This window comes from Eleutherodactylus coqui, chromosome 7, assembly GCF_035609145.1.
Source record: "Eleutherodactylus coqui strain aEleCoq1 chromosome 7, aEleCoq1.hap1, whole genome shotgun sequence".
Lineage (NCBI taxonomy): Eukaryota > Metazoa > Chordata > Amphibia > Anura > Eleutherodactylidae > Eleutherodactylus > Eleutherodactylus coqui.
Genome location: NC_089843.1, coordinates 85,972,736 through 85,996,075, shown reverse-complemented (window position 1 = coordinate 85,996,075; position 23,340 = coordinate 85,972,736). Strand labels below are relative to the sequence as shown.

The following is a 23,340-nucleotide window of genomic DNA, read 5'->3' as shown; positions in this document are numbered from 1 at the left end:
TGAGGCATTGGATTCCAATGTATTCGCTCACATAAAAAGTTGCACCGGAAGAGAAGAAAAAAAAGCACATGCACAGCTGCAATTGTATGCTGCCAGAAAAGCTAGGTCTGCATCTATCTTTCGACTGATTTAAGCTGGTGGTTCCCATAGACTCTTGTGGGAGCTGGTTAAAGAAAAGGGTAGAGGGAGGCAGTTTAGCTGCATCCAATGCAGGAAAAAAAAAAGTTACAAGTGCCTCTATTTAGACATTAGAAGTCATTCTGAGGATTTATGGCAAGTGAGGGATTTCCGGGCTGCAGCGTATTTTCTCACTAGTACGTCGCACCCAAACGTGTGAATGGGCAAGATACCGCTAATTAACCTTTGGGAGTCGTGTCGTTTTTTTCATTCACGAGATTTAACAGTGTATGCGAGCGACTGCAAAAATGCATACGCTTGTCTGAAGGAGCCCTGATAGTAATAACAGTGCAATTACCTCCAATGAGCAGAGGTAATGTCTTTAATTGGTGACAGATTTTTTGTTTTGCTTCTCTCTGGGCCCAGACTGCCACAACCATCTCTAACTCATCCCTGCACACTCTTCCTAAGCTGCTGCTACACACACAATGCCCCTCTCAGCGACACCCCCAAAACTAAATAGTGGCCCCGCTTTAGTTATACAGCCCATTTCTATTATAATGCATGCCCCCTTCCAGTCCCATTATAGACTAGTCGCCCCCCCCTAGACCTTTAAACACCTAAACGTAGCCCTCTAACAAACCATTCTATGTAGCAAATCTCACACTCCTTTCAGATCAAATATATAAAGTCCTGCGTAGAACATCTTATCTTCTCTTCTGCACCATCCACAATACATTCCTAAGTAAAATCCTCCCATCCCTCCTTTCACCAGTATACATGTAGAGAAGTTCTGTTCTGGCTATGAGCCACAGGAGCTTCACTCCTCATTTTCTCAATTACCGAGAGTCAAGAGCCGAGGGAGGAGCAAAGCTACGTCGTGACGTCAGTTCCTGACTGTGTGATCACACTGATAGAAGTTAGTGGAGAAGGGGCGAGGTGGTGACTGGCACTGGCTCCTTCTCCAAGTCTGGACAATTGGTGACAGCAGTCCACTTTCGGACCCCAATCCGCCTGTTGAGTACCTCTGATGCAGATTGTATTGAAATATATTAAATACTTGAGGAGCTGCAAGTCTAAAGAGGGGTCCATATTCTTATATATTAGATGAGAACAAAAATGCAATGACCAGAAGAATTCAGTTTCACAGAAACATTTAATACAACATACAAAATGGAAATAATGAACTGTGTATAGATACTCCATTCTTGACAGCTGCAAAATAAATAAGAACCATGTGTCCAAGACGAGGACACTTTATTGAACTTCACTAGACCTCTGCTCCAACCAATACACGAGGCCCAGCACATAGAAAGGTTTCACCACCCGCTCTGTGAAACATGTCAATATAAAAAACAGCGTAAAAATGACTGTGCAAACACTAGAATGTACAAAGTGGTACAAAAACAGCACGATAATGACAAGTGTGCCACCCAAGCTATGGCCAGCAAGACCTGCCGCAGAAGATCTGATCTTCAGGAGGGTTTGACTTTATAGCAATATTGTACTCCTAGAAACCCCCCTTTAAAATGTATATGATCCCAACAGGTTCTGACTGGAGGCACAAGAACATCAAACCCAAATGGCTTACATTCCAATGTACACAAATTGTAGAAAATTTCGACATGCTACAATGAGAGAAACTCATCCGTAACCTCAGCCACATTTAATGCAATGTCCCCAAAGAACATAGACCGATGGAAAACGAGAATATCTACCCAGCTAATATGGGAGGCTTCCACGAGAAAGATTTGTGGAGAGTCAGTGGAAGCAAAGGCTGGTGGTGTATAACCATTTGGACACGGATAACTATGGAAGAGGATGGACAAAACCCAATGCTAGATCTGGTCTAGTTTTCCTAGTGTTATGGTTATGGAGGGAGCCTATAATGGGCTAACTGGTTCCTAAAACTTACCGTCGACCCTTATATTAAAATAAAAATCTTCCATTCTTCTAGAAAAACCACATTGGACAAGATCCAACATTCATTTAAGGAGAGAGACAGGAACGCGCCCCAACATCTTTTTCATGGCAAAATAAGGTAATATACAAAAGGAATAGTAAAATGACAACATTATGTAGCATCTTGTATTGGCGGTTATCTCCAGCTGCTCTGAATTCTGGTATAAAAATATTGAAACACAGCCCTTATCTTACAATAAGTTATTTACATAGTAGAGTAAACCATACTAGCACATCAGGAGAAGACCTGGACCATGTAAGAGAAACCAGAAATACCCCACACAAGGCCACTGAATCCAATGCTAAACTGGCAGAAATATAGAATATTTCAGTATTGCAAATTAGCTCCTCAAGCAAATGCTCTGCCGATAAGACACTGCAGTGCAAAGATCCTTCATTACCTTCCCACCAGTGGGAACGTATAAAAATGCCTAGTAGTACACTATGGCCAACATTAATTGTTCTATGTAGATACTAGGTCAACTTAAGGTCCCACGTAAGACACAGCCGACGACACAATGTTCTAGCTAGATCAGATACAATTGGACGTTTAGGGCACTCAACCCTTAGAAAAAAAGTTGGAAGATAAAAGGCAAGTTTGAATCATTATTGATCTCTTCTTATCTAAAGCATGGACATAATAAAGACTAGAGATGAGCGAGTATACTCACTCAAGGCAATTGCTAGAGCGAGCATTGCCTTTAGCGAGTACCTGCCCGCTCGAGACTGAAGGTTCGGGTGCCGGCGCGGGGGAGCGGTGAGTAGCGGCTGTCAGCAGGAGGGAGCGGGGGGGAAAGAGAGGGAGAGAGAGATCTCCCCTCCGTTCCTCCCCGCTCTCCCCCGCAGCTCCCTGCCCGCCGCCGGCACCCGAACCTTCAGTCTTGAGCAGGAAGGTACTCGCTAAAGGCAATGCTCGCTCGTGCGATTGCCTTTAGCGAGTATACTCGCTCATCTCTAATAAAGACCCTTCTACATGGGACGATTGTCGGACACTAAATCACCCAACAGTCGTCCCAGCACAGGAGTGATTATCAATGAATGAAGGTGGAGGGGTGTGGGGATGGCTTCCGCCCTCCTCTATTCACAGTAAACAGGCAGTCGTTCATAGATGAAAGGCTGCCTGTTTACATGGACCAATCGCCATTCAGTTTAGGCAGGAATAAAAAAAACTGAACAAACAAACACATCATCATTAGTCGTTCAGTCACTGGCAGCATGTAGACTGAACGATTAACATTCAGATTCCCATAGTCCCGCAAGAATCTGAATGATAATCAGTCCATGTAAAAGGGGCCTCAGGCATAGCTGCTGGAATTGAGGTACAGTATAACATGTAAAATTCCACCAAAAACTGGTTCTAGTTTTTGGTGAATTCATACATAAAAAGTCCTTCACCCTAGAAATTGGCAATCATGATTTGATTTGTTGGAGCAATAGAGTTTGAGTCAGCGAGCGTTTTACAGAAATGTTTGGAAGGAGTCATCGCCCAAGCTCAACTCAGGATCATTCTGTTGACCTCATCAGTAGCAAGAGATCTACAACCATCGATACCCTGTTGGAATAAATGGGCTCCCAGGCCCATTGTGATTACAAGCAAGGCTCCCACTCCATAAAGATTAATGGAATTTTCAGAAACCTTAGGAGCATTTCAGTGGTTCTTGTAACTTTTCTTTCCATGAGATGCGACTTCCCAATGAATAAAATCAGCTTTACAACTTTTAGGATAGAAAGCCTTCTACACACACCATATTTTTTCTTGCCGCATGCAGATTCGGAAACGGGTCCTTCAGCAATCAAGGCACAAAGCCAGACAGGACATTGGTGGGGTAAACCTTACCAGATCACTACAGTACTCCGTGACAAATGGCACACATCCAACCATCCTAGTCATCCCTAGTAATCTACCCATTAAATCCATCATCCGCACACTGCAATAGCCTCCAGATTATAAGAATGGCTGAAAAACATGCTACAATTGCTTTTCCAACAATATAAATAATCATTTTGTATATGATCAATGCACACAGATCATCTATTGTGGGCAGTGGACATCCAAAAAGATTCCATCTAACATTGCATAGTATAGGACCATAATATTTCCCTCGGAAGCTTTTTTTCCAAACAGTTTGCCGACACATTTGACAATGGCATATTCCACATACTAGAATAAAAAATAAAATAAAAACCTGTACATAATTACAAATTGACCAAATAAATATGATATGCACACTGTATACACATAGCTTTACTAATTCTGCACCCTTCTCTTAGTATTTCATAAGTGAGGGGAGGGCAAGGTCACGATGACCATTGAGAACACTTTCCCATCTGAAACATATCTAATCAATCATTATCTCTCCAGTAAGGCATGAACGGGTTTCTTGAGAAATGGTAGCTGATGCCTTGAATATGCCAATGGTTTATTAAAAAGGACCAATGGCATGGTTGTCCCAACGTTTCTCATATAGTCATGATCAATAAGGAAACTACGTGAGACTTCCTCCACATAGAGGTTACTGACCCTCTCAACAAAAAAGTTCTTCGGTCTAATGGTTTCTGTCCTACCCATTTTAGGGGAAATGGCTACCCTTTACCATTATGGCACATTGAACTCCATTTATGCCACAACTTTCTAGCATACATTCCCCTTCATGATGTCCAAGCTAGAAGCTCCCAGCCATAAAACGTGGCTCTATGTGAGGTGTAGCCATCAATTCTTCCAATCTACAGGAATACAGATTAAAATTTGGTGCCAAGATCAGTACCAAGCAGGAGTGTTTAAGGACTGAGCTGTAAAATGTCATCAACCATATATGTGGCAAGAAGTATATCCTCCTGCTAAAATACTTGTGTTGGCCAACATACTAACAGAACGTCTATCGGAGACTACATTCAACCTGATGAGCATCTTATTCAGAACTCCTTATATAAAAAAATTTATTTACATATAGAGTTTAGTTGGTATTTAACAGTCACAGTGTATTGTAGGAGGTGGAATTCGTTCCATATATTAAAAGTAGAGCTATACACAAGAAATTACCTCCGAGCATTACCCAACTATGAAGACTAAATTTCACTTTTTAGAAACAGCCATAAACTTGGTCCAGGCGACTTGTCGCTAACAGCGTGTCGCAATCTGGATGTGATGCAGCATTCAATGGCAATATTACAATGAGGACAACCCGAAGGCAATGAGAGTTGTTCTACTGTGGCATACTTGAGCAACAATACTGCAGTGAATGGAAGTCTGCCTCTAGAATAGAATATCTACGTAGAATGAGCCTTACAAGGCTCATCACCCCAATCCTTCACAATGAAGGTCGCCCTAAAAAGGAAGAGGGTGCAATAAATAAAACCAAACCCTACTAGAACTAGTTTTTCGCATGCGGATCATAAGATTCATATTCCTTAAATGCCCCATTTAGGTTGATTTTGCCGTTTCAGACATTAGGTAGCACCTCTTTAGTAATGTCAAGAGTGGGGAACGGTGGCTTTCCTTCTAATGCCTTATGTGAAAAATAGATCACCATACAAATAAAACAAATGTGTATTTTAAAAATATATACAGTATAGTAAAGCTTCGGTCTCCGTTCTGTACAAGTCCTCTTATATATTATAGATTTTTTTTATTAAAGAAAAAATAATAAAAATAAACACCCATCAACCCCATTATGAGGCATCCCGGGATATCCAGCCACTCTCGGTCAAAAAGTTTAAAATCCTTTTCTTTAGGACTTTATCTAAGTAACTGGGAAGACGGCTCTTTGATGGGATTCCCTGTCTTTTTTGAATGTGGTCCTTAATGATAATGGTTTTCACAGTCAAGTAACGAGTGGGGCTTAAGTTCAGGGAACTGCACAAAACTTTTTCCCTGTCCGACAACATTTCGAAACCTTGTAGGTTTTCGATGGCAGCAAATTCTCCCTCTTTACCGTCTTCTCTTCCTCTTTTGGAGCCGGCAGTGTTTTTATTCTCTTTCCGCTTTTCCCGCTTGTGACGGGCAGCTTCGTACTCTGCCGACTCGTCCATCTTGGTGATGCCATTTCGCCGATACCTCTGTAATTCTCGAAGTTTCGCCCTCAACATTCGTTCCTTGTGCATATTCTCAAAAAAGTCTTCAATCTCCTTACTGGACATAAACTGATAGAGCGGCCTCAGTTTTAACCGCTGTTCCTTCTCCTCTTTTGAGATTTTCCTTTTGGCAGGCTTCTCTTTATCCTTTTTATCTTTTCCCAAAAACGCAGGTACCAAGTTATAGTCTCGCGCTATGTTTTTCCTCCTTTGTCGCTCCTTTAGTTTGCGGACGTACATATCCACACAAGATTCCTTAAGTTCTACTTCAACGTCATCATCGTCGTAATTTACAGACAGGCCGCTGATTAGAGTTTCGGCATCCTGATCATACTCGATCTCATAGTCGTCGCGAAGAGGCATGTACCCCAACTGCTGCTGCTCCTGCACAGTGATGTCTAAGGGGGGTAATGGAGTGGTTAGGCTGGGAGACAGGGGACCACCTGTAGGACACGTGTGGTCCGTTACTCTGTTGGGGATATTGTCCGGTATGCATGCCTTGCCAAGGTTTCCATGAATGTACATGCTGACATAGTGTTCCATCACTTCTTGGGGAGTCCGAGATGCGCCCACATGGGCGGCCATATCCTCCTAAGCAAAAAAACAAAATAAAAAGGTACATTAGCCAAATCACATAACATCATACATAACCGATAACAAGCCCAATGCTCACAGCAGATCAAGTTTGTCATTATGCTGAATCAAGCCAGGAGCTACTAAAAGAAGTGTCAAATGCCAAGATCTCCATGTCCAAAGATTAAGTTTCATCTTTGGAGTCTGCTGGAACTAGTAGCTAACTTTGTAAGCCTTCTAGACCAAGGCTTTCTGGCATTACATACACCATAAAAATAGGACACTTTACCGTTTCCATATCTCCTCAAGGCAACATTAGCCACATTCGTTTTTGATAAAAATGAACACGAGTCGCAATAAGTTGCAGACAAAAATACATATTTGGTGGAGTCATTTGTTCCCTCCAATGATGCACATTCTCCTCCCTGATTGGAAGGTTTCTACGACTGTTCCAGGAATGTATAAGAGGCATTTCTATATCTTACACATAAATATAAAGGAATGCATCTGTAGGCAAACGGTCCTTCTCGTTTCTCTACGGTCAGCTTACAGTAGATCCTAGTGAAGTGGAGGAGGCGGCACAAGGTATAAAGTCAATATTTTTTTAGTGATTAAATACAAAATGATATACTTCATAAAAAGTCAAAAAGAGGAGGAATCCCTGCCCCGGGTTCATGTCAGCAGCCCTCAATCTAATCTCCTAATGACCTCCTCCTAGACGATGGACAAGCCACTTATCTGTGTCTAGCCCAGTGGTGGCTAACCTATGGCACGTGTGCAAGAGGAGACACGCATAACCCTCCCTGCTGGCACGCGCCGCCATCAGCCACTCACCACAATAGTGAATACCAGCCATGTCACCATTACCTCTGGGTATGTTTACACTTGGCGGAAATGGTGCAGAATGTCCTGAGCGGAAATTTCCGTGGCAAATTCTACAGCATTTCCACATCCAAAAAAGCAGTCAAAATCTGCACGCTGTCTATTTTGAAACAGCCCTGTCCTTTTTATAACAACGGAGGTAAAAATCTTATGTCGTGATAAGCCCCGCCCCCTGACGTGTTGGCACTTTGCGATAAATAAGTGGCTTTGGGGTTGCAGCTTGGGCACTCGGTCTCTAAAACGTTTGCCATCACTGGTCTAGCCTTTGCCTTCTGAAGTAGAGATCTTCCGAATGGAAAAGTCTATTCAAGATGACAAGTTACAAACTTTATAAGTGACAGCGATTTACTTCAGTGCAAATGGCTGTATGCAAAAAGCAAAAATTAAAACAAGAGCCTTTGTGCCATAACGGACTTGCTGCATGGTCACCAATGTGAGGTCGCCTCACGGTCTGCTGTGCCTAAATGATCTTTAAAATTAAAGGGGTTTTCCAGGACAAAACTTTGGATGATCTATCCTTGGAAGTTGATCTGCTAATTGGGGTCCCAATTGATTTGCTGATTAAAGAGGTGGCAATGCTCATGCGAGTGCTACAGCCTCTTCTTAGACGTGATGTCATAGCAGCTCAGTCCCATTCCAGTGAATGAGACTGAGCGGTTGTACCAGGCACAGCTGCTAAATGTGCAATTTATAGAGCTGTGCCCAGTATGGTCTGAAACGGGCCACAGGGCTCACCCAAATGCGGTCGTCACTTCAACCAGCTGATCGGCAGGGATCCTGAGCAGAAGAACCTCGCCGATCAACTATTGATGACCTATAAAATAATTTTTTTTTACTGCAATGGCGAATCCACCTCAGAAATCAAACGTAGGATCGCATTGGACCGCTCTGCAATGGTTGGCATGAATAATATCTGGAAGAGCAAAGATCACTCTAACTAGAACAATATGGGAAGGGAAGTGAAAGGCCAGGTAAAAATATACAGCGAATTAATACATTTGAGAACCTTGCTATTAGAAGTGGAAAGAAAGAACAAAGGCAAAAAATTGAGAAGGAAAGTAGAGGAGCAAGAGACACCGATCACAAACTAAAATGCTTCTACACAAATGCACAGAGCATGGGAACCAAACAGGGAGAATTGGAGCTTCTAACACAGGAAGAGAAATATGATGTCATAGGCATCATGGAAACTTGGTGGAATGATACAAATGATTGGAATACAAGGCTTGAAGGATACAACTTATTTATAAGAAATAGACCTAAAAAAGGGGAGGCGGTATTGTGTTGTATGTTAGGAAAAGCTTCAGAGCATGGGAGTTCTGCAGAAACTGTTTAGGTAAGAATACAAGGAGAGAACAACACAAAGGACACCATTGTAGGCATTTACTATAGGCCGCCTGGACAAGCAGAAGATATTGATGAACTCTTTCTACATCAGATGGCCAAGCTCTCAAAAAAGCATGACATAGTGATCATGGGAAATTTTACCTATCCAGACATTTGTTGGGAATCTCTCATGTAAAAGTAATGGATCCAACAAATTCTTATCTGCTCTTGATGACAACTTTATCTTCCAAAAGCTAGAAGAGAAAACAAGGACCTAATTCTTACCAACAGGGAGGGAATGGTTGAGTAAGTAAGCATGGCTGGGACCTTAGGAGGCAGTGATCATGCTATCCTTGAATTTTGGATAAAAAGGAGAGAAAAACTTGAGAAAACTCAGACCACAAGGTTGGACTTCAGAAAGGCAGATTTTAATGGACTCAGAAAAAGGGTAGGAAGAATCCAAAGACTGGATGCTCTTAAGGACAGAAATGTCCAAAAAGGTTGGGAAATATTGTGAAAGCACAATCGTTAACAATACCTAAAAAAAAAAAAAAAGGAATAATGGGAGGCATTTAAAGAGACCAGGATGGATGAACGCAGAACTTGCACACATTAAAAACAAAGAAAAATATGTTTATCAAATGAAAAGAGGGGGGAATATTTAAGGAAGAATATAAAGCAGTCTGCAAAAATATGACCAAATATGGAAATGACAAGGCAACTGTTCACAACTGGCTGAGGGATCATACTCAAAGAATGGTCATAAATGGCTGCACATCCAAGTGGAAGAAAGTATCAAGTCGGGTACCAGAAGGCTCTGTCCTAGGCCCAGTTTTGTTCAACATTTATAGAAATGATCTGGAGGAGGGAATTGATGGGAAACTGATCAAATTAGACGGCAACACAAAGTTAGGAGGGACCGCTAACACTAGAGAAGAGAGAAAGGATTTTCAAAAAGATCTAGAAAAGTTAGCACAGTAGGCAGCGACTAACAGAAGTGTATTTAACATGGAGAAATGCAAAGTCCTACATCTGGGCAAGAAAAATTAAAAAAGCACATACAGAATGTGAGGAATTGGGCTAAGCAGCAGCACATGTGGAAAGGACTTGGGTATACTAATAGATCATAGACTGAACATGAGTCAACAATGTGATGCAGCAGCCAAAAAGGCAAACACAATTCTGGGATGTACTAAGAGAAGCATAGAGTCGAGACCACGTGAGGTCATTATCCCCCTCTACTCTTCCTTGGTGAGACCTCATCTGGAATACGGTGTCCAAACTGGAGCAAGTTCAAAGAAGAGTTACCAAGATGGGGTGAGCGGTCTGCAAATCATGTCCTATGAGGAACGATTCAAGGAACTGGGAATGTTTAGCTTGTAAAAAAGAAGGCTGAGAGGAGACTTAATAGCTGTCTACAAATATCTGAAGGGCTGTCACAGTGCAGAGGGATCAGCCCTATTCTCATTTGTACAAGGAAAGACTAGAAGCAATGGGATGAAACTGAAAGGGAAGCGACACAAATGAGATATTAGGAAAAATTTAAAAAACTTTCTGACAGTGAGGGTGATCAATGAGTGGAACAGGTTACCACGGGAGGTGGTGAGTTCTCTTTCAATGAAAGTGTTCAAACAGAGGCTGGACAAATATCTGTCAGGGATGATTTAGTAAATCCTGCACTGAGCAGGGGGTTGTACCAGATGACCCTGGAGGTCCCTTCCAACTCTACCATTCTAGGATTCTATAACTACCAAAAGTAGACTAGTTGGAGCAATCATCTTTCCTATGATGATGCATGGGTGCGAGAGTTGGACACTAAGGCTCAATGTCCATGAGCGGAGTTTAATTGCGGAACCCGCGCGGGCCACTTGCGCTGAAAATTCGTAATTAAAGCTGCCCATAGGTAAGCATAGGCTTCTGCACTGAAATTAAAGCATGTGGATTTGTTTTGTGGACCTGCTCTATTTCAATGTGGTTCCCACACAGACAGCTTCCACTGAAGTCAATGGAATTCGTCCGTTCTGTGGCCCATGCACAAATGAATTGCGGACAACCGCGGATCCTGCAAGAACGCAAGTGTTTTAAAAAAAACAAACTGAACTGCGCATGTGCGTCAGCCGGTACTTCCGCACACATCCACAGTGCAGGAAAAGGAAGACCCGTACAGGTAACGCAGTGTCCTCGGCTGTGGGCAGGGACGGATTCCGCTGCAGACTCCCGGAATCCGATCTGCCTGTGGACATTAGGCCTAAGGCCGACAGAAGGAGAGTCGATTTGAAATGTGGTGCTGGCGGAAATTCTGAAAAATGTCTTGGCCAGCTACGGTAACAAACAGAAGTGTTGGATCGCAAAAAAACCATGGACATTGCTAGAAGCTAAAGTCACTAGACTGCGACTGACTTTGGCCACGCCACGCGTGCCATCTCACTAGAGAAGTCAATGTTGGGAATGACCAGCAGAAGAAAAGGCCGACAAAGAACACGTTGGCTCAACACCATCAAACTGGATAATATGTGCATCAAGCAGTTAAAAGCCGCCGTGCCCGACAGGGAAGCATGGCGAATGTTTGCCTATATGGTCACCGAGAGTCGGACACTACTAAATGGATAGATAGGGATTTGGATACAGAGGTGATGCAACCCGGTGGAGACGGCTGGTACTCCCATACAGCATTTTCCAACGTCGTGTCACACAGCTACTCGATCGCACTTTCCAGCGCCACGATTTTCTAGTGGTGTCTGTTCTATTTTTGAGCGTTAGCGCTCCTCATCAACGGTAAGAGGTGCTGAACACTGACGTGGGACAAAAAACAAAAGTAAAGCGCAGCAAAGTGCTGAGAGTTATATTGCATCGCTGTGTGGCGTTCATGTGTGAGGGAGGCCTAAATGGTATTTTTTAGCCTTTATTAACTTACATATATTTGCCAGGAGAAGGGGGTGGGCTCTCGCATGCGGATTCCAACCTGTTCGTGTGCAGGCGACCTAAGGCTAATGACCGCGATTTGGACAGCATACGGACAACATATACCCAGACATGTCCTATTTGACCTCTGTGAAGTCAGCACCCCATCTTTCAAAAAAGTAAATTTTTTTATAAGTTCTGGATGCACCCCAAAGAGTTCTAGAGTTCCCAATTAATTTATAAATAGTTCTAGCGAATTAGGCAAAAAAAAAAATCAACAAATGTATCTCTGCGGTGCTAACTTCCAAAAATGATATTACTAAATCAGCGAGAACTTTGTAAATATGGGTTCTAGAGCTTCGAGCATTAAGAGTTTTCTTCAGAACTCTTGAGGTGCTGCCCAGAACTCTAATAAAATCGCGGGATTTGAACAACAAACAATATCGACTTTATATCAGATGTTGGTTGAGGCGGACACGCGCAATTGTGGGAAAGACATAGAAAGGATTTGGGAGCGAGAACTAGGCGGCGCCCCCAGAGGAGTCTTGGAAAAAAAATTATACATCCTGTCACATAAAATGTCGGTTTCTAGCAAGATGCAGGAGTTAAACTACAAAATACTAACAAGATGGTACCAGACCCCAGTGAAACTAGCCAGGATATTCCACCAGTATCCGGATACATATTGGAGATGCCAATCGGAAAGAGGGTCATTTGTTCACCTCTGGTGGTCATGTCCTCTGATGCGCCCCCTCTGGCAGGAGATCAACACTCATATGCAGAACTCAGATCCAGTTTACGCCAGAAATAGTATTACTGTCTATGTTCCCAGGATCAGTGGCACATTTCAAAAGCTCCCAACTCAGATTTTTTATACTGGCCATGCGACAGATAATCCCCAGAATGTGGACGAGATTTCTCAGAAATCTCGTCCACACGGGACGGCAAATCCGCTGCGTCTAAGCCGGCAGAAGCCGCCGCTGCGGCACGGATTTGCCGTCCCGTGTGGACGAGATTTCTGAGAAATCTCGTCCACAAGGCTGGCTAATCCCGGGATTAGCGGCCGCATGCGGAGTTGTGTAAATAATTTTTTTTTAAATCCCGCGATTTTATAAGAGTTCTGGGTAGCACCTCAAGAGTTCTGAAGAAAAAACTCTTAATGCTCGAAGCTGTAGAACCAATATTTACAAAGTTCTCGCTGATTTTCAAATGCCGGATCCAAAAATTTCAGTTATGTGTAAAAAAATTTTTGGGAAATCCCGCAATTTTATAAGAGTTCTGGGTAGTACCTCAAGAGTTCTGAAGAAAACTCTTAATGCTCGAAGCTCTAGAACCAATATTTACAAAGTTCTCGCTGATTTTTAGATGCCGGATCAAAAAAATTTCAGTTATTATATGTAAATAATTTTTGGGGAAATCCCGCGATTTTATAAGAGTTCTGGGTAGCACCTCAAGAGTTCTGAAAAAAAACTCTCATTGCTCAAAGCTCTAATACCCATATTTACAAAGTTCTCGCTGATTTAGTAATATCATTTTTGGAAGTTAGCACCGCAGAGATACATTTGTTGATTTTTTTGCTTATTCGCTAGAACTATTTTTAAAATTAATTGGGAACTCTAGAACTCTTTGGGGTGCATCCAGAACTTATAAAAAAAATTAACTTTTTTGAAAGATGGGGTGCTGACTTCACAGAGGTTCCTATTTGTCATCAGTGAGGCAGGCAGGAGTACAGGCTATGACAGAGCCGTGTGCCGCCCATGAATTATGCAGACCACACACGGCCACAAAACACGTTAGTGTGCGGTCGTCACAGCAAATTGACACGGCAAAATCTGCAGAGAAAAAAAAATTAAAAAAAAAAAAAAAAAATCAGACACGGATTGGAATGAAAATCCTCGTCAGAGATCCGTGTAATTCCGCCATACATATCCACACATGGATTAGTGCCATTCAACCAGGCTGATCTGTGTGCGGATTCGGTGCACAATCTCCGTGTCGCCCTTTTTTTTGTGATGCTTTAATAAAAACCATGCCGTGGAAATAATGGCGCAGATTCCCATTCATATAGATTGGATGCTTATGTCACTTGGATTTGCCACGTGAAGAGCGCAGTGTGCGTACAGAGTGAATGTAGAGTGACACCACTGGGCGGAGCGCTGACTTCCCAGGAGGTAGCATGGGACCAGGGAGTCTGGGAAGTATAAAAGTTACCCCCGGACTCCACAAGACCTGTTCCATAAGCACCGTAACTTAGTTTATGGTGCTTACAGGAGGTTCCCTTAAAAGGGGTATTCTGGAGGCCTGTCAAATTATTTAAAATGCCCCCTAATGCCCCCTCTTATTGACATTACTCCAAGCATCCAAATCATCAAACAACTATTCTGCTAACCTGCGCTGCCGCTGCTTTCCAGACAGCTTCACATTTCCGCATTATTTAAAATGGCCGCTGTGGAGTGCAAAAACTATATCTCCCACAATGCCCCACTGCCAGTTACTGACGAGTGCCCATCACTGCAGGATCTAAAGACACTGAGCATGCCTGACCAGTAAAACAGCGAAGCTTACAGGACGTAACCATTGGATACCAATGAAGAACTAAGAGGGAGAGGGGGACCCAGGTAAAGCCATCTCTCTGCAGCTTCGCACAACAAGAAACGTTACATGTTGTTATCGTCTTATAAAACATACAGCTTTCAATTTGAATGAATGGAATATCCCTTTAAGGAGGACCCATCACTGGATCAAGTCAGTGGCTCCTTTTAGGTCCAGCTCTCAGGGCTGTCAATCTGTCAAGAGGGTTTCCCAACTCCTGTCAGCGGGCGACGTTGAATGTGACTGGCAGTCCAATATCATCCATTGACATCAGGCAGTGTGGACCGCCCACCTGACAGCGATGGGAGACAAACCTAAGAGTCCATCCGGACGAAGTGAGAAGAGTATGAAAAAACAAGATGGGGTCCGAGTCAGCTGGGCCGCGGCTGTGCTGACTGTATCCAGCGACAGGTGCTTTTTAACATTTCAAAGAACAAGGGCGGTAAATTTACAGTTCTTGGTCCCGAGCTTTAAATCCCAGCCAATAGCAGACCTACGGCATGAGATTAAAGCCTTTGTTCCTGCAATCAAGCAGGTCGGGTTCTCAGCTTTCAGACGCAGCAGAAGACCCGGAGGAGAAGGGAGAAGTGGATTTTGTAATGCTTAATGAGTGTTATGTGCTAAAGAGAGAAAGTAGAAGTGTCATTTCTGCTATTCGACCCACCAATTATATGTGACCACTGGGTGCCCCCTGCCAGGGCAGAGCTGCAGGGTCTTAGCAGACACAGACCAGCTCTGCCAGTGACTAATGTCACTACAGGGGGATGCCTTCCCCCGTAACTGGGGCACCTATGGATGCCCTTGCTACAGTAGGAAAATGTGTGAGATTAAAAGGCATGAGATTAAAGCCTTTATTCCTGCAATCAAGCAGGTCGGGTCCTCAGCTTTCAGACGCAGCAGAGGACCCGGAGGAGAAGGGAGAAGTGGATTTTGTAATGCTTAATGAGTGTTATGTGCTAAAGAGAGAAAGTAGAAGTGTCATTTCTGCTATTCGACCCACCAATTATATGTGACTGCCGGGTGCCCCCTGCCAGGGCAGAGCTGCAGGGTCTTAGCAGACACAGACCAGCTCTGCCAGCGACTAATGTCACTACAGGGGGATGCCTTCCCCCGTAACTGGGGCACCTACGGATGCCCTTGCTACAGTAGGAAAATGTGTGTGTGGGGAACAACGTGAGTGACCCCCCAAGAGGCCTTATATGATGTCATGAGGGGCATTGAAATGATATATCAAATTGTCTGAAAGAAAATGAGGAACCCCTCCCCATAGTATAGCTACACTACAATAAGTGGTAAAAATTACCAGCACTCCGGTGTATGTTTAGAGGTAAAGGGAGTACAGACAAGACTTACTTCACAGGGGCGCCCTGTCCACAGCACCCCTGAATGCCAGACAGCAGCTAATATCGCTTCAGGAAGGCTCATCTTAAAGCCGAAACGCGTCGCATATGGATCAATAAATCGTTGCATTTACCCCTTTTGCCACCTGTGTGATATTACCTGCTGTCCGGCATTCAGGGGTGGAAGTTTTGGAAAAAATATAAATCTATCCCCTACAATCATATTGAGGTTCATCCCTTGCTTCATTTGATTATAACATTTTTTTAAATAAACTCATAGATACAGATGATATAATAAAGGATCCGCGGCCACATATCACTATATGTTATGTGTTTATATACAGTGGGATTTATTATAAATGGGAGGATTGATTTTTATAAATAATGAATTTCTATTACTAATAATGATTTTTTTAATACCGTATATACTCGAATATAAGCCTAGTTTTTCAGCACATTTTTTTTGTGCTGAAAAAGCCCCCCCCTCGGCTTATACTCCAGCGAGGTAAAACACAAAAAAAACGCAATACTCACCTCCCAGCCATCGTCTGTGTCCCCGGCGTGATGCCCTCCCCGCGGTGCGGCAAGCTGCTTCAGACTTCTCCCCGGCTCAGTTTTGAATTTCCCCGCCGTCAGCGCTGTGTAACTCGAGCGCCAATCAATCACAGTCGGCGCTCGATAAACCAATCACAGCCAGTGATGTCATTCACTGAATGGCTGTGAATGATTGACCGCCAGCTGCGATTGGCTGGCGCTTGATCCAATCACAGCGCTGACGGTAGGGGAAATTCAAAACTGAGCAGGGGAGATGACAGCGGGGAGAAGTCTGAATCAGCTTGCCGCACCACTTATGAGACCATCGCATCGGGGACACAGACGCCGGCTGGGAGGCGAGTAATGCGGGGTTTTTTTTTTTTTGGGGGGGGGGGTTACCTGGTACATACTCTAGTCAATATGTTTTACCAGTTTTTTATGCTCGGGTCGGCTTATACTCGAGTATATACGGTATATTAGATCTTTTATAGATCTCAATAATGAGAATCATTTTATTAATGGTCACCGTATTCGTTATCTAGTTATATATATTTTAAACATTGATTGGTTAATTAAGCGCACATGTATATATATTTATTACGCGCTCCCTAGACAATATTACGGTTAGTTATTGTCAACTGTGTGAATAGCTTGTATATTTAGAATAATGGACCGATTTTGGCTGCGGTGGAGATAATGGTTAATGACTAGAGATGAGCGAGCGTACTCGGATAAGCACTACTCGCTCGAGTAATGTGCTTTATCCGAGTATCGCTGTGCTCGTCCCTGAAGATTCGGGTGCTGCTGTGGCTGACAGGTGAGTCGCAGCAGGGAGCAGGGGAGAGCGGGCGGGAGAGAGGGAGAGAAAGATCTCCCCTCTGTTCCTCCCCGCTCTCCCCTGCAGCTCCCCGCTCCGTGCCGGCACCCGAATCTTCAGGGACGAGCACAGCGATACTCGGATAAAGCAAATTACTCGAGCGAGTAGTGCTTTTCCGAGTACGCTCACTCATCTCTATTAATGACGCTTCCCTAGAGTGATGAGGGCTAATAAAGCTTGTTTTAATGATGGAACGCAGGTTGCGTACCACACCACCGGTTATGTGGCTCATTGACGTAGGAGAGGGGTGCTCCCTCCCTGAGTGGTATGAGAGACGATCACCTTATCTGCAAGTGATCTACGAATTGTATAGAAGTCCGTACACGTGTGTTTTATGTATCGCTTGAGAGAGGCATGCTTGTGCCGAAACGCGTCGCAAAAAAAAAAATCCAAAAAAACTTTAAAGCATATCAGACGTAGGCCACGCTGAGCGCAGGGAGCGCTTTTTCAATTTTACTGGATACTCTGCTGGAGATGGTGGAGAACAAGCGCTCGGCGAATCCCATCAGCCCCACTGAAAGGAAGCCAGACAGCGCTCTACTGCTGGTGGGGAGAAGAGGGGGACGCAGCCCCTCAGGATCAGGACCACCAATCCTCCTAACGTCATCAGATGGTGGGATAACCCCTATAGAGCCCATTAGAGGGGAAGACGAGCCTCGGGATGGTCTGATGCCCGGCAGGTCTGCCGCCGCTCCCCTGACTGCTATTCTTTATAGGTTTAGGGGGCGTCACCGGGTCTTCTCACCTGTCAGATGCCGGGGGGCGTCAGAGAGCTGCAATGGTGGTCCGGCCCCATGGCAGGATATTCATTTTATACAGTTTTGGGCATAGGGGACCCAAAACTATATATAAAAAAACAACCCAGAAAATACCTTGAAACGTAAAAATATTTTTTTAAAAAAAAGGATTACAAAAAAAAAAAAAAATTATATATAGAAAAAAGTTTCTTCCAAGTAATGAATATAAGGAGTTTTGTAGGTAAACGCCAGATATCCACTGGCATCTCCAGCTGTTCCTGCAGGGAATGCTGGGACTTGTAGTCGGCCTCCCCCTACAGGCTGGAATCCGCACACACAACTTACCCAATTGCCAAAGCCGAACTGTTCGATAGCATCCAGCAGCAGCTGCTCTTCCCTGCTCGTCCAGCCTCCCTCCGCCTCCGGCCCCCATAGAGTAAAGCGCCCGCCGTCCACCAGCTGGTAGCCATGCCACCGACGGTGATTACCAATCTCTGCCCCCGCCGAGAAACACTCGGTGCACAGCTCGATGTCCTGACACTCGGTGCAGCGCATACGCAGGCTTGTCACGTCGGCCAGGCAGTAGACGCAGTACTTCTTGCCCAGGTCCGCCATCTTGGCCGCCGAGCTGTTGTTGGGCTCAACCGCTAAGGTCCTGCCCACCGCTGCTCTCATCACGCTGCGCATGCGCCATGAAACTTCCTCTCTCTAATAGGCCGAAGCCTCGCAGCGCTCCGATGATTGGACGCTGCGTTACGATTTCGTGACGTCACTGACCTTCAGCCTATGAACGTTTAGTAATACGGAGAGCGCAAGGCCCGTGGCTCCGCCTTCCAGAAGCGTCTCCATAGAAACCAGCAGACAGGTAAATACACAAGTGGGTTTGTAGAGCCGTCGCTATTCGGTCAACCAGCATGGCAGACGTGAGAGAGAGCGGGGAGTTAGCGGCAGAGGGAGGTGAAAACCCCACCGGTGCCGCTCAGGAAGCGAAGATGTGAGAGAGCCTGGAAGTAGTCAAGTGGGTGCCAGAGGACAATATGCCATGCAAGAGGGTGCCGGTGAGCGAGGTACCAGCCAAGAGGGTACCGGGGAGTCAAATGCCGGTGAGCGAGGTACCAGTCAGGAGGGTACCAGGAAGCCAGGTGCCAGTGAGCTAGGTGCCAGCCAGGAGGGTACCAGAGAGTCAAATGCCGAGGAGCGAGGTACCAGCCAGGAGAGTACCGGAGAGCCACGTGCTAGTGAGCAAGGTGCCAGCCAGGAGGGTACTGGGGAGCCACAAGCTGGAGAGCGAGGTACTAGCCAGGAGGGTACCAGAGAGTCACGTGCCAGCGAGCAAGTTGCCAGCCAGGAGGGTACCGGAGAGCGAGGTACCAGCCAGGAGGGTATCAAAGAGCCACGTGCTGATGAGCAAGGTACCAGCCAGGAGGGTACTGTGGAGTCAAGTGCCAGTGAGCAAGGTACCAGCCAGGAGGGTGTCAGAGATCTGAATACCAGCCAGAATGGAAGCACCAGAGAGCGAGGTACCAGCCAGGAGGGCACCAGAGATCCTAGTGCTGTGCAGATAGGGGACATTGAGCCAAGCAGCACATTGGAAGAAGATGGCAAGACTGGTATATTGGAGAACAGCTCATTACTACAGCAAGGGGAAAAACTAGGGGGCTCAAGTGAAGAACCATCAGAACCCCATCATGAAACTGAAGAATATGCCACAATCCCAAAAGAAGATGAGCAGGAGACAGATCAGGAACCCTTACCGGAACCCAAAGGACATACTCAGCCTCTTCTAGAAGAATGGGAAGAAGGTGAAGTGGAGCAGAGCCAAGACTCCGAGCCGTGGGAGATGGTTGATGATGAGCGACTTAGAGAAGAACTTACCCAAGAGTATCATGCTCTGGTCCAGGACCGTGATAAAATCCTGCAGCAAAACGGCCAGCTCCAGCACAAGCTCTATGAGTATTTCCGTAAGAAGAAAGGAGAGGAGACCCGTCCTGAGACCTCGAAGAGCGCCGCCGATCAGGAGCAACGCTACCTCAAGTACTTGACCACCCTGGAGGAGATGAGAAAGAAGTACCAAGAAGAAGCTGCTTTGCACCAGCAGCAGATAGAGGATCTGAGTGCCTTGTGTCAGGAGGTTGTAGGTAAAGTCAACAAGGAATGGACGGCTTTCCAAGAACAAAAGAAGAAAGTTGCCTTATATAGCCTCAGTAAACGAGGAGCTGGGAAGCACGCTGCCTCCTCCCTCATCCAAGAGATAGAGTTATTACAATCCAGGGAAGACCGCAAGGAGAAGGACGTCATCCAAGTTCGCCTGGAGAACATCAAGCTCAAAAATCAGATAAGGCGTTATGAATGCACCCTGCGTTCCAAGGAGGAGTTGGCCGAAGGTTTGCACCTCATCGACTTTGAGCAACTGAAAATTGAAAACCAGACCTACAACGAGAAGATCGAAGAAAGAAATGAGGAGCTGCTGAAGCTCAGGAAGAAGATCACCAACACGGTGCAAGTGCTCACCCACGTGAAGGAGAAGCTCCAGTTTGTCCAGGCTGAAAACCAACAGCAGGAAGAGAAGCTCATGGGGCTCGAGGGCATAATGGGCAAGAAAAGGGACATTTTGACTAAGACCAAACAGGCCAGAGATAGTCTGAGGATGGATAACCTAAAACTCAAGCAAAAGTGTGGTCTGCTCGGTAACAAGGTTCTTCTCAGAGACTTTGAAGACAAGGTGGACACCACTGAAGAACTTAGGCAGACCTTGGAGAATCTGAAGCGTCATCATGCGGAGCTAACTCTATCCAGTAAAGGGTTAATGAAGAAAATCCATGAGGCGAAGCTGGTGATGGAGGATTAAAGGCTCCGAACAACCAACCATGACTTATGTGCTGAAGTGACCTCTACTTAATGGAAAAGTAATAACTATATAAGAGGGTCTGGGTTGTTGGAGATGGATCAGTTATCCACGGCTTTGTTCTGATTTAGATTTGACAGATTTTTTCAGTCTTTGTCGTGTGCAGTCCTTGGCAAGCATTAAGGTCCTTTTACACGAGCTCAGTTTTTGACCTGATGTACAGGGGATGGACAAAAATATGGAAACACCATATGCAATGCGTGGAATTTTAATCATTAACCCTGAGCTGCCCTTTAGACGCCTGCTTGGCTGAGAGCTTTCCTGCCAAATTTGTGTTTACTTCACCTCTTCCCCTGCTCTGGGTGGTTTTGGGAGCCAGCTGGTAACCGCAGCTGAGTGGCTCAAACCCCTGACCAATGGAACCTTGTTGCTCAGCAGCATCTGTGTGGAATCACCTCCACTTAAAAATCGATCTCTACATGTGTTATTGAAACATGATTTGTAATCCCATGTAACTTAAAGTATGCATTTTGTACGGTGTTTCCATATTTTTGTCCACCCCCTGTAATTAGTGCTGAGCCACACGCGTGTCGATCGGCACTCATGTAATTTTCTTTTATATAGGATGACGATTGGGGCTTATGAGGACGAACGGTTACTACTACAATCATTTGTCCCCATGTTCACGCAGGTAGATGTATCGCTGATCAGATAGCATCTTTATGTGTCAGCTGATTGCTGGTCCCTTTATATGGCCTGATTGCAGGCTGAATGAATGTTTGGAGGCCTGATAAGCATTAAAGAGTACCCGCAGTTTCAATCTGCAGCGCTTGTACCCCATCGTCTTTTTTGACTCCTTCTGGCAACTGAAGACGGCCCCATACAGATTTAAAAGGGGCCATCTTCAGCTGCAGGTACTCTTTAAAGGGGTTATCCAAGAAGCAGCTGCCAGGATACATCAGGGTTGAAGTTGGAAGCATGCTCCGACCCCTGTGTAGCGAGTGGCAGTCGTAATTGCAAGCGCAGCTCTCATTGAAATCAATGGGAGCTGCACTAGTAATTGCAGGCGCAGTTCCTACTGATTTCAATAAGAGCTGCACTTGCACTAATGAGCGCCGGCCATTGCACAAGGGTCGGAGCAGTGCTTCCGCTCCGACCCCGATGTATCCTGGCAGCCGCTGCCTGGATAACCCTTTAACGGAGGAATGTTCACACCTGATAATTAGTTCGTGAAAAACAGTGTTCCCAACTCCAGTCCTCGGGGACCGCCAACAGGTCATGTTTTCAGGATTTCCTCAGTGTTGCACAGGTGATGTAATTATTGTCAGTGCCTCAGACATTGCCACAGGTGCTCTTACTATAGGATATTCTGAAAACATGACCTGTTGGGGGTCCCTGAGGAGTTGGGAAACGCTGGTGTAAAAGGCCCTTTACTCACTACTATCCCGGGCCTGTATTAATGAGATCATTTTATAGGGTTAAAAAAAAAATTGATCAGATATTTTTTTAAATGTTAATTTGTATAATTCTACAAATTCCCGGTGTGCTTTCTGCATCAGATCTTGCTTGCTGTCATTCGATGGAAACCATCCTCTTCAGTGGAATCCGCTCTGGTCATGTGATGCACACGGGCCCACGGCTCTTACAGGACAGCTGAGCACCCGTGGAACAGTCACGTGACTAGGACAGATTGGAACTGAAGGTGCCTTACTGAATGACAGCAAGCAGAGATCTTGAAAGCCACAAGAAATTGATACAGAAAATAAATTGGAAAATTGTATAATTTATAGGAAACGTATAACAGTGATTTTTTTTTGGTATTCCTCTGTTTATTCTTCCTGGAATATATACGTATAAATTGAAAATTAGGTGTGGCTATTTGCTTGTCGACAGGGGTGTGTCCATACAAATTCTGGCACCATTCAATCACTGCTGACAGTGTAACAGCCCCCATACACATTAGAGTTTGGTTGTCCGATCCGACCAATAACGTCGAAGCCGGACGACTTTAATATGTTTGGGGTGGCTTAACTTTCTGCCGACAGCTGATGTTGGGGGAAAGAAGGATTGGGTATATCGAATTTCAGCGCCCAATTCTTTTGTTCCGAGAGAGATAAGCCGCCGCCAGAGGTATCTGGCTGCGGCTTAAAGGGGTATTTAAAACTCTGCTTTTCACCTCTGAGATGGAAAAACCCAGCCGCTCTGTTCTGACCACCTGTCGGAAAGAGCCGAGCGCTTAGAGCAGCGCTGTTTCTTTAGCTCTCATTTACTTCAACAAAACCTACGGAAACGGCATTGCGCTAAGCGCTTGACTTATTCTGTAAGCTTCAGCTGGGTGGCCGAACGCCAAGATGGGAACACCCCTTTAACTCCTTAACCCTTTCCAATCTAATTTCTATCCTGGTTTTCCTAGGGGGCTTACTCTTTTTCTGCCGTTAGACAGCAGCGCTATCTGCTGGCTAAAGCCAGTATTGCATGAGGTAACATGTTGGATAGGCTCCGACAGCAGAGAGGCTGGCAATATACAGTAAGGGAAGACATCCGTCAGGGTTCTAACATCGGAGCTGTACACCTTTAAATCAT

At 45.0% G+C, this 23,340-nt stretch overlaps 2 protein-coding genes across 2 annotated transcripts; one reads left to right on the top strand and one right to left on the bottom strand.

Annotated features, from left to right (window-relative positions):
- Nucleotides 1-3,008: 3,008 nt before the first annotated feature.
- TADA2B (transcriptional adaptor 2B) lies at nucleotides 3,009-18,580 on the bottom strand. Its single transcript, XM_066573322.1, has 2 exons — nucleotides 18,258-18,580; nucleotides 3,009-6,741 (listed from the first exon to the last, which is right to left on the bottom strand). The coding sequence occupies exons 1-2, from the start codon at nucleotides 18,525-18,527 to the stop codon at nucleotides 5,749-5,751; spliced, it is 1,263 nt and encodes a 420-aa protein (XP_066429419.1). The 5' UTR covers nucleotides 18,528-18,580; the 3' UTR covers nucleotides 3,009-5,748.
- A 190-nt stretch (nucleotides 18,581-18,770) lies between these two features.
- Nucleotides 18,771-22,645, top strand: CFAP184 (cilia and flagella associated protein 184). Its single transcript, XM_066573321.1, has one exon. The coding sequence runs from the start codon at nucleotides 18,955-18,957 to the stop codon at nucleotides 20,758-20,760; it is 1,806 nt and encodes a 601-aa protein (XP_066429418.1). The 5' UTR covers nucleotides 18,771-18,954; the 3' UTR covers nucleotides 20,761-22,645.
- Nucleotides 22,646-23,340: the final 695 nt, after the last annotated feature.